The sequence below is a fragment of the Bufo bufo genome, chromosome 1, assembly GCF_905171765.1.
Source record: "Bufo bufo chromosome 1, aBufBuf1.1, whole genome shotgun sequence".
Classification (NCBI taxonomy): domain Eukaryota; kingdom Metazoa; phylum Chordata; class Amphibia; order Anura; family Bufonidae; genus Bufo; species Bufo bufo.
The window spans coordinates 663415996-663430482 of record NC_053389.1 but is presented as its reverse complement, the minus strand read 5'-3'; the positions used below and the strand labels follow the sequence as shown (position 1 = coordinate 663430482).

The window sequence follows — 14487 nt, the reverse complement described above, 5'->3', positions numbered from 1 at the left end:
TTGCGACGTTTATGTTTGTGCTGGTGCTGAAGTGCCAAAAATAAAGCACAATTTGGACTTGAACCCCGTTGTCTGAGGAGGAATCTGTCATCGCCGCCCTGCTTGAGAGAGCGACCACTTACAATATATAATGTTAAAATGTGGTACTGGTTTCTTTTTGTTGGAGCCAATAGTGGTGACTGAACTGCCCAACTATTTCCTCTTCAATACATTTATGTAATATTATGTAATATTGGAAACAAAATGTCCTGTATAGCTGTCAAATATTTTCTTAAATTATAACATACCATTTTGGATACTATATGGTTTGTTGAAGTTAAACAATCTTACATTTAAATTTTTTAATGCATAATATTACGCTAATGAAATTCTAGTCAATGGGAAGACTTGAAAGCAACAATTTTCTAGAAGCAACTCTCTGCTGTATTACACTGCCTAAATAATTTTACTTATTGGTTTTCAGTGTAGCAAATACTACATGCCAAGAGTGCTTGTGATCTGAGTCACCAGCAAGTAACATGTGTAGTTTGTTAAGCCCGCATCACATATATTAGTTGTGTCCAGGCAGCTACTTCAGACTGGGAGCTGGACATAACTAGTGTAATGTGTACTGCATGTCAGTGCACAGTTTCGGGGTCTGTACACCCACAGCGCAGAACAGAAAAACTGAGCATGCAGCGTTTTTCCGCCCAGCTCTATTAGATATCCAGCATCACAACTCATGTTCCAGATGCGTGAGAATTATCCCGTAGAAAACTATGGGATCAGTTCTGGTTTCAGTTCACCTGCAGCGTTTTCTGCTTAATGCCGGAGGGGAATGGGACGGATCACCGGACTTATGTCAAAGGGCCCTTAGTCGTCAAAACATTGGTTTACTCATAGAAATTAGTCAAGTATTACCCAGGTCTGCAAGTTACTGTTAGTTGTAGTGCATAATTATGATGAGGATGTTCAACTAGTGACCATTACACCCATGTTTTACAATCGTACAATGTGTTTGCCTGTATCAGTTGCTAAACAGAATGGAAATAAATGTTAATTCAAAATCATCTAACTTGTGGTGGTGCTACAGCTGCTAAAAATTTCTTACATAATAGCAAAAAAAAAAACTAAAAACAGATTGAGTGTCTCATAAGAATACATACAGAAACAAAGTTCTGGTCCACACGCTTTACAGCAGTATTTCCACCATAGACATTCATAGCCTATTTACCGGATATTCCATAAACGTCTTATAGGCATTGATCCCACATCTGTTACCTGCGGCTGTCTGCAGAACAAGGTCTGCCATCTCCTTTCAGTTATTAGGGACAGGTCATAGGTGGTTAATACAGATGAGCAATTTTCCTCAAATTTAGTTTGGATTCATTTCTAACAAATGGGTTGGCAGATTGGATCCGGGTACAAAGGAATTCTATCCAAATCAAATGTGTTCAGATTGCCCTGAAAAGGAGTGTATGGCACTCTTAGGTCTCTTAGAACTGTATTCAACCCCTTTCAATGTCTTTAATGCCTTAGTAACTTCAAAGTGACATTACGGCAATGGGTAAACGCATGGAAGCTGATGGTATGAAACATCCTTTTTAAAAACACTGCACTGCCAGATTTTATAAATATTTTTTTATTAAAACATTTTACAAAAAATATCCCTTTTGGTAGGTGATGTCTTCTTTTATTTCTTCTGACCTGCAAAATAATGGATGCTGTTTTGAGAGATTTGTCTAAATCGAATTGCAAAAGACTCAGATTGGTCTGGAATCCAAATTTTTGGGATATTCAATAAGAATTCAATTTGTTTGTAACCGATTTGCTTACCCCTAGGGGCTATTATACCTCAGATAGGTGCAGGTCCCAGAGGTAAGACCTCCACCTATTAGCCATTTATAGCATATCCTGTGGATATGCAATAAATGTCTATGATGGTAATCACCCCTTTTGTTCTTTATTTAAATCTACCACCTATTATCCATAATCTAATATATAAAGCTGAGTGTATGTGTGTATGTATGTATGTCCACTAAAGGAATCCGCACCGTCGCATTTACAATCACGAAATTTGGCACACAGGTGCATCAGGTGTCTGAGAAGGTTTGTACCGTTCCTGATATATTCCAAAAAATGCATTAGCCAATAGAAGCTTGGTCACATTACCCTTATCAGCCAATAGAAGTTCGCAGGTCCTCCAGCCTCCACATACACAGTTTTACTCCAGGTTTCCAAAACAACCCAGCCATTTATCTTCACTGCTGTAGGAGAGCTTTAAAGGAAGTCTGTCACAAGGATAATTGCTATTGAAGTAAAGCCATGACCTAATAGCACTTAGTACCTTATTTCCAGATGTGCCTTTGTTCCAGCAATAGATGTCTTTATCCTCTGAAAATCCAGTTTATTTTGTATGCAAATGAGCCAGTAAGGTGCCCAGAGTGGCGTCACTCTTGCAGGAAGGTGCCCGGACATGCCCCCTGTCACAATGTGGCCAGCCCTTCCATTGTTGCTTTGATTGAAAACCCGCAACCAGATCCCGCTAAGCCATGCCCCGATCTGGTTATGCCACGCCCACTCCTGAGCCGACGGGGATTGAAAATATTAAGGTAGAAATAAACTTCTGTCAGCTGCAGGGGTGGGAGGGAGGATAACTTTCTCCCTAAAGCTTACACTCAGACAGCATAGTGCTGCTGTCTTAGAGTGAGCTGTTCAAAATGACATGCTCCTGATTTGGTTAGGCCATGCCCCCTCCCATTCCTCAGCCAACTGAGATTGAAAAAATGAAGTTAAAAATCAACTTCTAGGCCCCGATAAGCCATGCCCCGATCTGGTTAGGTCACGCCCCCTCCCACTCCTGAGCCGACGGGGATTGAAAGGGTGACTTTCTCCCTGCAGCTCACACTCAGACAGCACAGTGCTGTTGTCTTAGAGTGAGCTGTTCAAAAGGAAACGCCCCCGATCCAGTAAAGGCCACTGTAAAGGGGGCGGGCCCCAGTGGAGGTCACTGTCAAGGGGGTGGTATGCTGTGAAAGTCACTGTTAAAGGGGAAGGCTGCTGTAAAGGTCAAAGTTAAGGGGTTGGTTGCTGTGGGGGTCCAATTTTAAGGAACGGGGCACTGTGGGGGGTCAGTGTTAAGGGGTGGGGGCGGGGTGCTGTAGATGTCACTGTTATAGTGGATAGTGTTGATATCTTTTAACAACACACACAAACATTAAATGAAATAGATTAAATATACCCGAGCAAAGCCTGGTCCTTCAGCTAGTAATAATGATAAATTCTAATTTGGTCATTTGCTCTTACACTCATTGGGCGTTTTTTCTACAATCAGTTTGTTCCATCATCATTGCCTATTTTTGTATGTATTCCACTTCGATAATATGTTACTCATTCTAGTGGATGTGTGTCATTTTTTATGAATTTACTGTTATGAGCAACATAGAAAAGTCTTTCACCTCTATTCCAAAATCATGTGTTTTTTAGGCTTTGTTTTTTTTTATTGGTGATAATGGTTTCCTTCATCTGTCTTTACTTTGGTCCTACAGTTTAATTATTTTTCTCTTGAAGAAATCAAACATGGAGCACTAGAGTTAATTTGAAATAAAATACACACATTTTAGGAAAGACATTGTTTATTGCCTCATGCTTATTTTCTACCTCTTCAATTAAACTGTTTTTGGATATTGTTAAGTAGTTCAGGAAGTAATTGCCACTTTGCTGTTGAGTTTGAAAATGTGATTGTGAATTGTGATCATGTATGTAAAATTCTATTGTTTCCAAGTTTATGCCAGCAGTGTATTTGTATAATTTATATCTATCATTCAACTGTACTTATTTTCCTCAAGATTTCTATTTTATCATACTGGGTCAGCTGGCACTCTCCAGCATTTTTGTTCAATAGCAACCATGTGGGGAGGTTTGTGCTATATTTGTTTTAACCATATGTCACTCAGGGTAAACTTTTAAACTTTTCCATTGATCTGTCATCCATTTCTTCCATATACTATTCACACTGGCATACTATCAGTAGATATTAATAGTAGCAGTCACAGTTGTCATAGCAAATAGTGAACGTGTGCAAGATGTATGGTGCCAACAATGTCTGTATTAAACATGATTTGAGAAGAGTGCACAGGCTTCCTGGAATCTCCTCTCATGTTCTGCTTTCAATATCCACAATATACAACTAAACTGAAAACCATTTTCACTATATATATAAATTACAAGTCAAACAATTCAATATATATATACGGTATATATATATATTTTTATATATATATATATATATATATATATATATACACACACACACATATATATTATATATATTATTATTTTTATCCAGATGTCAGAAGGAGGCTGGAATTTAATCTGGATTACTTACTTGAAGAGACTCGACATCCACATCTTTCTAGGACATTAGATACAAACAAAAATGCCATAACAAAAGAGGTATGTGCAAGTGCTCTACATAGACTTTGGTGCATTAAGGTGTATTTTAAATCAATATTTTTTATTCAGCTTTGTAATATAATCTACCTATAGTATATCTATCAGTGTGGTCTGACCCCCAGGATCCCCACTGATTAATGTAGCAGAAGTTCTTTCACTGTAGCACTTGACACATTGTCATCCATTGTCATTGTGCAACTGCCTCTAGTACTGCAACCCAGACCAGTACTTTTTCCCTCTATATGTTATAACTGAATGGAGTGTAGTGAAAGTAGTAACTTTCTGATAAAGATGGCAGTAAGAAAAAACATATGTGGTATGATAGATGAATGAGCAGATTTTACTAGAAGAAAGAATAGAGGCATGCACATGACCACGTGCTGTACCTGTTAGGGTCTGTTCTTTGGATCTGCCTTACAAAATATCCGAATGGCTCCCAGTGGACCTAAGCCACTAATAATGTTGACTGGTAGAGGAAACAGTTCTGTCGTTTTGATGGCAAGAATAGCACTGCATGCTGTACCATTGTTACTGTCAAATTTCATGGAGCTACCAGCAGAGGTTCTGAACAAAGGCAGAGTAGAACTCAAAGATTCCTATAGTGGTGTATATAGGGTCAGGGGTCAGGTCACAATTTTAACCAGACCCTGTAGTCCAGAGGGTCCAGAGGATTGCCCGCCACATCAGGCGTACTGCTGTCATGGTGAGTGTGAAGCAGCAGGCATGACACATAATGAGAGAAGAGTTAGTCAAAAAGGTAGGGGGAGGAGCGCATGATATATGTCTCTGGTTGTCTGGTTGAATTATGTTATTGCAGTAGATGAGGAACCACTGTGTCAAGCAACAGATTTGGTTTTTGGCTATTCCTAACAGCGTCATCCTAGCAGTTTCCTGTAAAAGGATCTGTACTTCGCTGCTGGGGAACCACTAGGCTGCTACCTCCTACAGAAGTCTCTGTAGCTGTATAACTTACAGCTAATCCACGGGGTTAGGCAACAGTGTAGTTAGGGTCAGGCTGAGGTAGGCAGAGTACTAGCAGCATTATAAACTGTTGCTCTATTTGCACACAAGCGCCTTTTGTTTCTGTGGCCAGCCCTTCCATTGTTGCTTTGATTGACAGTGCCAGGCAGCGGCAAAGCAGTGAGAAAGAGGATGGGCACAGAAATCAGTGGAGCTTTGGTGCAACAAGAGCAATGGTGATGCTCTTACTGCACCAATAGCTTAATCCTGAAGTATCAAAATTCAGGAACAGAGCCTCAGATCAACAAAAGAAAAACACTTTTTTAATCAGGTGAACCACAGCTATGTGTCTATGCATGCAGTTGGATATGGAGATTCCCTTTAATATAAAGGCCCATGGTATTAACATAAAGGCCCATGGTACTTAATCATATCTATGATTAAGGGGAATCTGTCACCAGGGTCTTGGACAATTTTTATTTTTTTTGTAGTAGTATATGACTATTACTGCAGATAAGGTGTCCAGATAGCTAGTTTTTATTTTCCTACTGCCCACTATTCCCTCACTCTCAGTGCTGAAAGCTGTGCTGATATACATTATCAGGACTGCCATGCATGCAGACAGGAGTCCTTTTCCATTATGTTAGCACAACACCAGTGGCGTAACTACCAAGGAAGCGGCTGCTTCAGGGCCCGGGCTGCCAAGGGGCCCGGCGCCCCGGCAGCGTGTGTGACAGTTTATTTTCAAGTTAGTTAAATATGATCAATTCTTGTCTTAATGTTCAGAGCCCCTTCACGGCAGCAGCGGCGGCGGACCAGGCACCCTCGTTAATGTGATCTAATCTTACTGTCTCCTGATGTGTCTGGGATTCGAACCCACAACCTTCATGTATCAGAGGCAAAGCATTTACCCACACAACCATAAGGGCTGCATTGCCACTGATTGAAAAAAAATATGAGACTTCTACTGTTATAGCTGGCTAAGTGTACATCTATACACATGACTGCTGCCCCAACACACCCAGCACTGCTATATCTCTATATGACAGCTGTTCCAGCACACTCAGCTCTGCTATATCTCTATATAGGATAGCTGCCCCATCACACCCAGCGCTGCTACATCTAATACACATGACAGCTGCACCAGCACACTCAGCTCTACTATATCTCTATATATGACAACTGCCCCAGCAAACCCAGCTCTGCTACATCTATACACATGACAGCTGCCCAAACACACCCAGCTCTGCTACATCTATACACATGACAGCTGCCCCAGCACACTCAGCTTTTCTATATCTCTATATGTCTATCTACTGTATAGCAATACTTAGAGATATATAGATGTAGCAGAGCTGGGTGTGCTGGGGCAGCTGTCATATATAGAGATATAGTAGAGCTGAGTGTGCTGGTGCAGCTGTCATGTGTATTAGATGTAGCAGAGCTGGGTGTGCTGGGGCAGCTATCATATATAGAGATATATCAGAGCTGAGTGTGCTGGGACAGCTGTCATATAGAGATATAGCAGTGCTGGGTGTGTTGGGGCAGCTGCCATGTGAACACTTAGCCAGCTATAACAGTAGAAGTCTCATATTTTTTCAGTCAGTGGCAAGGCAGCTCTTATGGCTGTGTGGGTAAGTGCTTTGCCTCTGATACAGAAGGTCGTCGGTTCGAATCCCAGCAGAAACTTTTCTGAAATACAAGCACTGACTCCATATATGGACATACAGGGCGGGACACAGGAAGAGGCCGCATCGCTGACATGGAGCTCTGTAAGTATAAGTGTTTATTTATTTTTTTAATACCCGACTGTTACTGCCATGGAGGGAGCGGGAGACACTTGATACTGGCACATGGGGGAGGGGGGTTGGCACCTGATGCTGGCACATGGGGGGGAGGGGGGTTGGCACCTGATACTGGCACATGGGGGGGCGAGAGGCACCTGATACTGGCACATGGGGGGGAGAGAGGCAGTTGATACTGGCACTTTTTTTTGGGGGGGGGGGGAGATGGCACTATGATACTGGGACATGGGGGGGAGAGGCACTTGATACTGGCACGTGGGAGGGGGGGTTTGGCATTTGATACTGGCACATGGGTGGGTTTGGCACTATGTACTGGCACATGGGGGGGAGAGAGGCACTTGATACTGGCACTTTTTTTGGGGGGGAGATGGCACTATGATACTGGGACATGGGGGGAGAGAGAGGCACTTGATACTGGCACATGGGGGGGAGGAGAGAGGCACTTGATACTGCCACGTGGGGGGGGGGTTGGCACTTGATACTGGCACATGGGTGGGTTTGGCACTATGATACTGGCACATGGGGGGAGAGGCACTTGATACTGCCACTTTTTTTTGGGGGGGGGAGACATGCTGGGACATGGGGGGGAAGAGAGAGGCACTTGATACTGTCACATGGGGGGTTTGGCACTATGATAATGGCACATGGGGGTGGGAAGGAGAGAGGCACTTGATACTGGCACATTGGGGGGGGGGTGGCACTATAATACTAGGACATGTGGGGGGGAGGAGAGAGGCACTTGATACTGGCACATGATGGGGGGGCATCTATGGGGACACTTACTGGCACATTATTGGGGGGCATTATGGGGGACACTAGGCCGGCAGCCTATCAGAGGCCGGACACTGAGGGGCATATACTGGGGCACTATATATGGGAAATTTTATACTGGTACATTATGGGGGGCACTAGCAGGAAGGGGGGAGAGGAGCACTATGGGGGAATTTACTGGGGGCACTATATAGGGGTATTTTATACTGGGACATTATGGGGGCACTATGGGGACATTAGCTCAACTGGGGGCATTACAAGGGGGTATTTTTTGCACTGTCACATTATAAGGAGAATTATTTCTACTGGGGGGGCATTATGGTGGGCTTTATTACACCCCCATGGTATGACCCCCTAGTAACAGCACTAGCCTCTCCCTGCTCTGCTATCCCTCTGCCCCTTCTCCAAATCCTTATTATGAAATCTTTCTTATTAGGATAAAGCACAACATCAGCTCCGCCGATGGCTGTTTAATTAGGGTGTGGCTGTCTAATTAGGAGACTTTAAAAACTCAGCAGTAAGAACAGCACAGCCTTTTTGATTCCAGAGGGGAAGCAAACCAGGCTGGTGCAGTGAGCTGCATTTATATTAATATAAGCAGATATATAACGCGAGTTTGACCGCGACGCGTGGTTGATTAAGTGTGGTTGTGTAAGTGTGTGACTTAATATTAAGTGAGGGAGTATCTGAGAGCTAAATTATTTGTGGACATTGATAAGTGGCTGTGTTTGACTGTATTTTGTGCTGTGATAACACTTTTTTTTTCCTTCTCCAGGGGTTGCACAGGTGAGCAATTAGGGTGTGGCTGTTTAATTAGGGTGTGGCTGTCTAATTAGGAGACTTTAAAAACTCAGCAGTAAGAACAGCACAGCCTTTTTGATTCCAGAGGGGAAGCAAACCAGGCTGGTGCAGTGAGCTGCATTTATATTAATATAAGCAGATATATAATGCGAGTTTGACCGCGACGCGTGGTTGATTAAGTGTGGTTGTGTAAGTGTGTGACTTAAGATTAAGTGAGGGAGTATCTGAGAGCTAAATTATTTGTGGACATTGATAAGTGGCTGTGTTTGACTGTATTTTGTGCTGTGATAACACTTTTTTTTTCCTTCTCCAGGGGTTGCACAGGTGAGCAATTAGGGTGTGGCTGTTTAATTAGGGTGTGGCTGTCTAATTAGGAGACTTTAAAAACTCAGCAGTAAGAACAGCACAGCCTTTTTGATTCCAGAGGGGAAGCAAACCAGGCTGGTGCAGTGAGCTGCATTTATATTAATATAAGCAGATATATAACGCGAGTTTGACCGCGACGCGTGGTTGATTAAGTGTGGTTGTGTAAGTGTGTGACTTAAGATTAAGTGACTTCAGTGGGGGACTGCAATTAGCCAGTTTCTTATTACTACATTGTATTGTATTTTTTGCTTTTGTGGTGTAATCCCCATTTAGTATGTGTTGCACAATTGACAACGCAGTCCAGTGCACATCTTGCATGATGTATGCAGTCCTGGAACAGCCGTTCCAGGGTGAATTTCTTTGTTCAAGATGTGAGCAAATTACCCGTTTGGAATCGCTAATCGAGTCTCTAAATGGGCAAGTTGCAACACTGAGAGGCATTGACAATTTGCAAAAAAGTTTGCTTCTCACCGAGCAAGCACTCTTTGGGGTAGATGAGGGAGAGGGTGACAGAGAGGAGGCTAAGGAAAGTGAGGTAGCTAGCTGGGTAATAGTTAGAAAGCGGGGTAGAGGGAAGAGTGCCAGGGAGGCTAGCCCTGATCTGACACACCCCAACAAGTTTGCACGTTTGGCAGATGAGGGGGATATCAGTCCAGGGACGGCACTGCCGCAGCCGGACACTTCCTCTGCCAGTCAGGGGAATGTCAGCTCCGGTAAGCAGGGGACCAGGAGAGCAGGGCAGGCCAGACAGGTGCTGGTAGTGGGAGACTCAATTATTAGGGGAACAGATAGGGAAATCTGTCACAAAGACCGTGATCGCCGAACAGTGTGCTGTCTTCCTGGCGCTAGAGTTCGACATATCGCGGATCGGGTTGACAGATTACTGGGAGGGGCTGGAGAAGATCCAGCGGTCATGGTCCATATCGGAACCAATGACAAAGTTAGGGGTAGGTGGAGAGTCCTTAAAAATGATTTCAGGGATTTAGGGCAAAAGCTTAGGGCAAGGACCTCAAAGGTAGCATTTTCCGAAATACTACCGGTACCACGGGCCACACAAGAAAGGCAGCGGGAGATTAGGGAAATTAACAAGTGGCTCAAGAACTGGTGTAGGATGGAGGGGTTTGGGTTCCTGGAGAACTGGGCCGACTTCACTGTCGGCTACAGGCTCTATCGTAGGGACGGGCTGCACCTCAATGGGGAAGGGGCAGCTGTGTTGGGGAAGAAGATGGCTAGAAGGTTGGAGGAGTGTTTAAACTAGGGACTGGGGGGGAGGGTAATTACACTATAGAAGGGGAAGATAGTGCAGATAGAGACCGGGGGCAAGCTAGTGGGACTGGGGGAGAAATGGAAGGAGGGACAAGAACAGTTCAGAAGGAAAGGTGTAGGGTAAAAAATATACATAAACCTCTCATATGTATGTATACTAATGCCAGAAGCCTGACTAATAAAACTGGTGAACTGGAATTAGTGATGTGTGAGGAGGACTATGACATAGTGGGAATAACTGAGACATGGCTGGATGATAGCTATGACTGGGCAGTTAATGTACAAGGTTACAGTCTGTTTAGAAAGGATCGTCAAAACCGGAGAGGGGGAGGGGTCTGCCTTTATGAAAAAAAGTCCTGTCTAAAGCCCACAGTCCGAGAAGATATAAGTGAGGGACATGAACATGTGGAGTCACTGTGGGTAGAGATACATGGAGCTAAAAACAACAATAAATTACTAATAGGAGTTTACTATAAACCACCAAATATACCAGAGTCCACAGAAAATCTACTACTAAACGAGATAGACAAGGCGGCAAATCATAATGAGGTGGTTATTATGGGGGACTTCAACTACCCAGATATAGACTGGGAAACTGAAACTTGTATATCTCATAAAGGAAACAGATTCTTGGCAATAACCAAAGACAATTATCTCTCCCAACTGGTTCAGGACCCGACTAGAGGGACGGCCATACTGGACTTAATATTAACCAATAGACCTGACAGAACAACAGACGTGCAGGTTGGGGGACACCTGGGAAATAGTGACCATAAAGTAATAACCTTCCAATTATCATTCAAAAGAGCGTTTCTACAGGGAGGAACAAAAATACCAAACTTCAAAAAAGCTAAATTTAGCCAACTAAGAGAGGCCATAGGCCTAACTAACTGGGACAAAGTCCTCAAAAATAAAAATACAGCCAAAAAATGGGATATCTTTAAAAACATCCTAAAATCTCATTGTGAGAGGTACATATTGTATGGGAATAAAAGGTTAAGGAACAAAAAGAAACCAATGTGGATAAATAGAACTGTAAAGAAAGCAATAAATGACAAAAAGAAAGCATATAAAACACTAAAACAGGAGGGTAGCACGGAAGCACTGAAAAACTATAAGGAAAAAAACAGAACATGTAAAAAACAAATAAAAGCGGCCAAACTAGAGACAGAGAGATTAATTGCCAAAGAGAGTAAAACTAACCCTAAAATGTTCTTCAATTATATAAATGTTAAAAAGTATAAATCTGAAGGTGTCGGCCCTTTAAAGAGTAATGAGGGGGGAGTCGCAGAGAGCGACGAGGAGAAAGCAAAGCTATTAAATATTTTTTTCTCCAATGTATTCACGGAGGAAAATAAACTGTCAGATGAAATGCTGAATGCTGAAATAAATTCGCCATTAAAAGTGTCCTGTCTGACCCAGGAAGAAGTACAACAGCGACTTAAAAATATCAAAATAGACAAATCGCCAGGACCGGATGGCATACACCCCCGTATCCTAAGGGAATTAAGTAATGTCATAGCCAGACCCTTATTTCTGATATTTGCGGACTCTGTACTGACAGGGAATGTCCCACAGGATTGGTGCATGGCAAATGTGGTGCCAATATTCAAAAAGGGTCCAAAAACAGAGCCTGGAAACTATAGGCCGGTAAGTTTAACATCTGTTGTGGGTAAACTGTTTGAAGGTTTTCTGAGAGATGCTATGTTAGAGCATCTTAACGGAAATAAGCAAATAACGCCATATCAGCATGGCTTCGTGAGGGATCGGTCATGTCAAACTAATTTAATCAGTTTCTATGAGGAGGTAAGTACTAGACTTGACAGCGGCGAATCAATGGATGTCGTGTATCTGGACTTCTCCAAAGCATTTGACACTGTACCTCATAAAAGGTTAGTATATAAAATGAGAATGCTCGGACTCGGAGAAAACGTCTGTAAGTGGGTAAGTAACTGGCTCAATGATAGAAAACAGAGGGTGGTTATTAACGGTACATACTCAGATTGGGTCACTGTCACTAGTGGGGTACCTCAGGGGTCAGTCTTGGGCCCTATTCTCTTCAATATATTTATTAATGATCTTGTAGAAGGCTTGCATAGTAAAATATCAATTTTCGCAGATGACACTAAACTGTGTAAAGTAATTAACACTGAAGAGGACAGTATACTACTACAGAGGGATCTGGATAGATTGGAGGCTTGGGCAGATAAGTGGCAGATGAGGTTTAACACTGACAAATGTAAAGTTATGCACATGGGAAGGAATAATGCAAGTCACCCGTACATACTAAATGGTAAAACACTCGGTAACACTGACATGGAAAAGGATCTAGGAATTTTAATAAACAGCAAACTAAGCTGCAAAAACCAGTGTCAGGCAGCTGCTGCCAAGGCCAATAAGATAATGGGTTGCATCAAAAGGGGCATAGATGCCCGTGATGAGAACATATTCCTACTACTTTACAAATCACTGGTCAGACCACAGATGGAGTACTGTGTACAGTTCTGGGCTCCTGTAAACAAGGCAGACATAGCAGAGCTGGAGAGGGTCCAGAGGAGGGCAACTAAAGTAATAACTGGAATGGGGCAACTACAGTACCCTGAAAGATTATCAAAATTAGGGTTATTCACGTTAGAAAAAAGACGACTGAGGGGAGATCTAATTACTATGTATAAATATATCAGGGGGCAGTACAGAGATCTATCCCATCATCTATTTATCCCCAGGACTGTGACTGTGACGAGGGGACATCCTCTGCGTCTGGAGGAAAGAAGGTTTGTACACAAACATAGAAAAGGGTTCTTTACGGTAAGAGCAGTGAGACTATGGAACTCTCTGCCTGAGGAGGTGGTGATGGTGAGTACAATAAAGGAATTCAAGAGGGGCCTGGATGTATTTCTGGAGTGTAATAATATTACAGGCTATAGCTACTAGAGAGGGGTCGTTGATCCAGGGAGTTATTCTGATTGCCTGATTGGAGTCGGGAAGGAATTTTTATTCCCCTAAAGTGAGGAAAATTGGCTTCTACCTCACAGGGTTTTTTTTGCCTTCCTCTGGATCAACTTGTAGGATGACAGGCCGAACTGGATGGACAAATGTCTTTTTTCGGCCTTATGTACTATGTTACTATGTACTATGTATGTTACTATCAGCTCCGCCGAGCCCCTGGCCAAAGTGTTGAAGTGGCGTCCGAGATCCCCAAGGGCCAAGCCAAGTAATTGTAAGTTTTCATATGAAATATGTTTATGTTATACACATATAGCATACACCGTGCCACACAATATACAGTATACTGCTACATTGTGCCAAAGGAGTGGGGTTTACACAGGAGGAGGGAGGTGCGAAGCACTCTGGGGGGGCCCTTACAAATATTTGCTGTGGGGCCCAGTCACTTCTAGTTACGCCCCTGCACAACACAGCAGTCTGGACTGTGTGTTTCAGCGCAGCATTGAGAGCTGACTGTAGGGGAATGGGAGACAGTAGGAAAATAATAAAATAGAGATCTGGTCTATGTAGTACTGCAGATGTTCTCCATCCTGTCTGATAGGCTGGTCCTGCTGATTAAAATTACATATGATGTCTTATGAACTTTATGCAGATAAGGGCTTCAGTGCACTGAGGATCATGGTCAACACTGAAAAGCTGACGAGCTGAAGTGCACAGAGAGGCTAGGCTCTGTCTTTCGGCGCTCAGAAGCCCTCATTTGTAGTGTTGAGCAAATCGACTTCGGATTATACACTCACCTAAAGAAATATTAGGAACACCATACTAATACGGTGTTGGACCCCCTTTTGCCTTCAGAACTGCCTTAATTCTACGTGGCATTGATTCAACAAGGTGCTGATAGCATTCTTTAGAAATGTTGGCCCATATTGATAGGATAGCATCTTGTAGTTGATGGAGATTTGAAGGATGCACATCCAGGGCACGAAGCTCCCGTTCCAAGATGCTCTATTGGGTTGAGATCTGGTGACTGTGGGGGCCATTTTAGTACAGTGAACTCATTGTCATGTTCAAGAAACCAATTTGAAATGATTCGAGCTTTGTGACATGGTGCATTATCCTGCTGGAAGTAGCCATCAGA

The 14487-nt window shown here is 43.0% G+C and overlaps 1 protein-coding gene across 1 annotated transcript in view; it reads left to right on the top strand.

Annotated features, from left to right (window-relative positions):
- Positions 1-14487, top strand: part of FAM227B (family with sequence similarity 227 member B) — a 695955-nt gene that overhangs the window by 507394 nt on the left and 174074 nt on the right. Inside the window, exon 11 of the mRNA XM_040414019.1 lies at positions 4328-4434. Within this exon, the coding sequence (XP_040269953.1) occupies positions 4328-4434 (107 nt within the window). The remainder of the gene's footprint in view (positions 1-4327; positions 4435-14487) is intronic.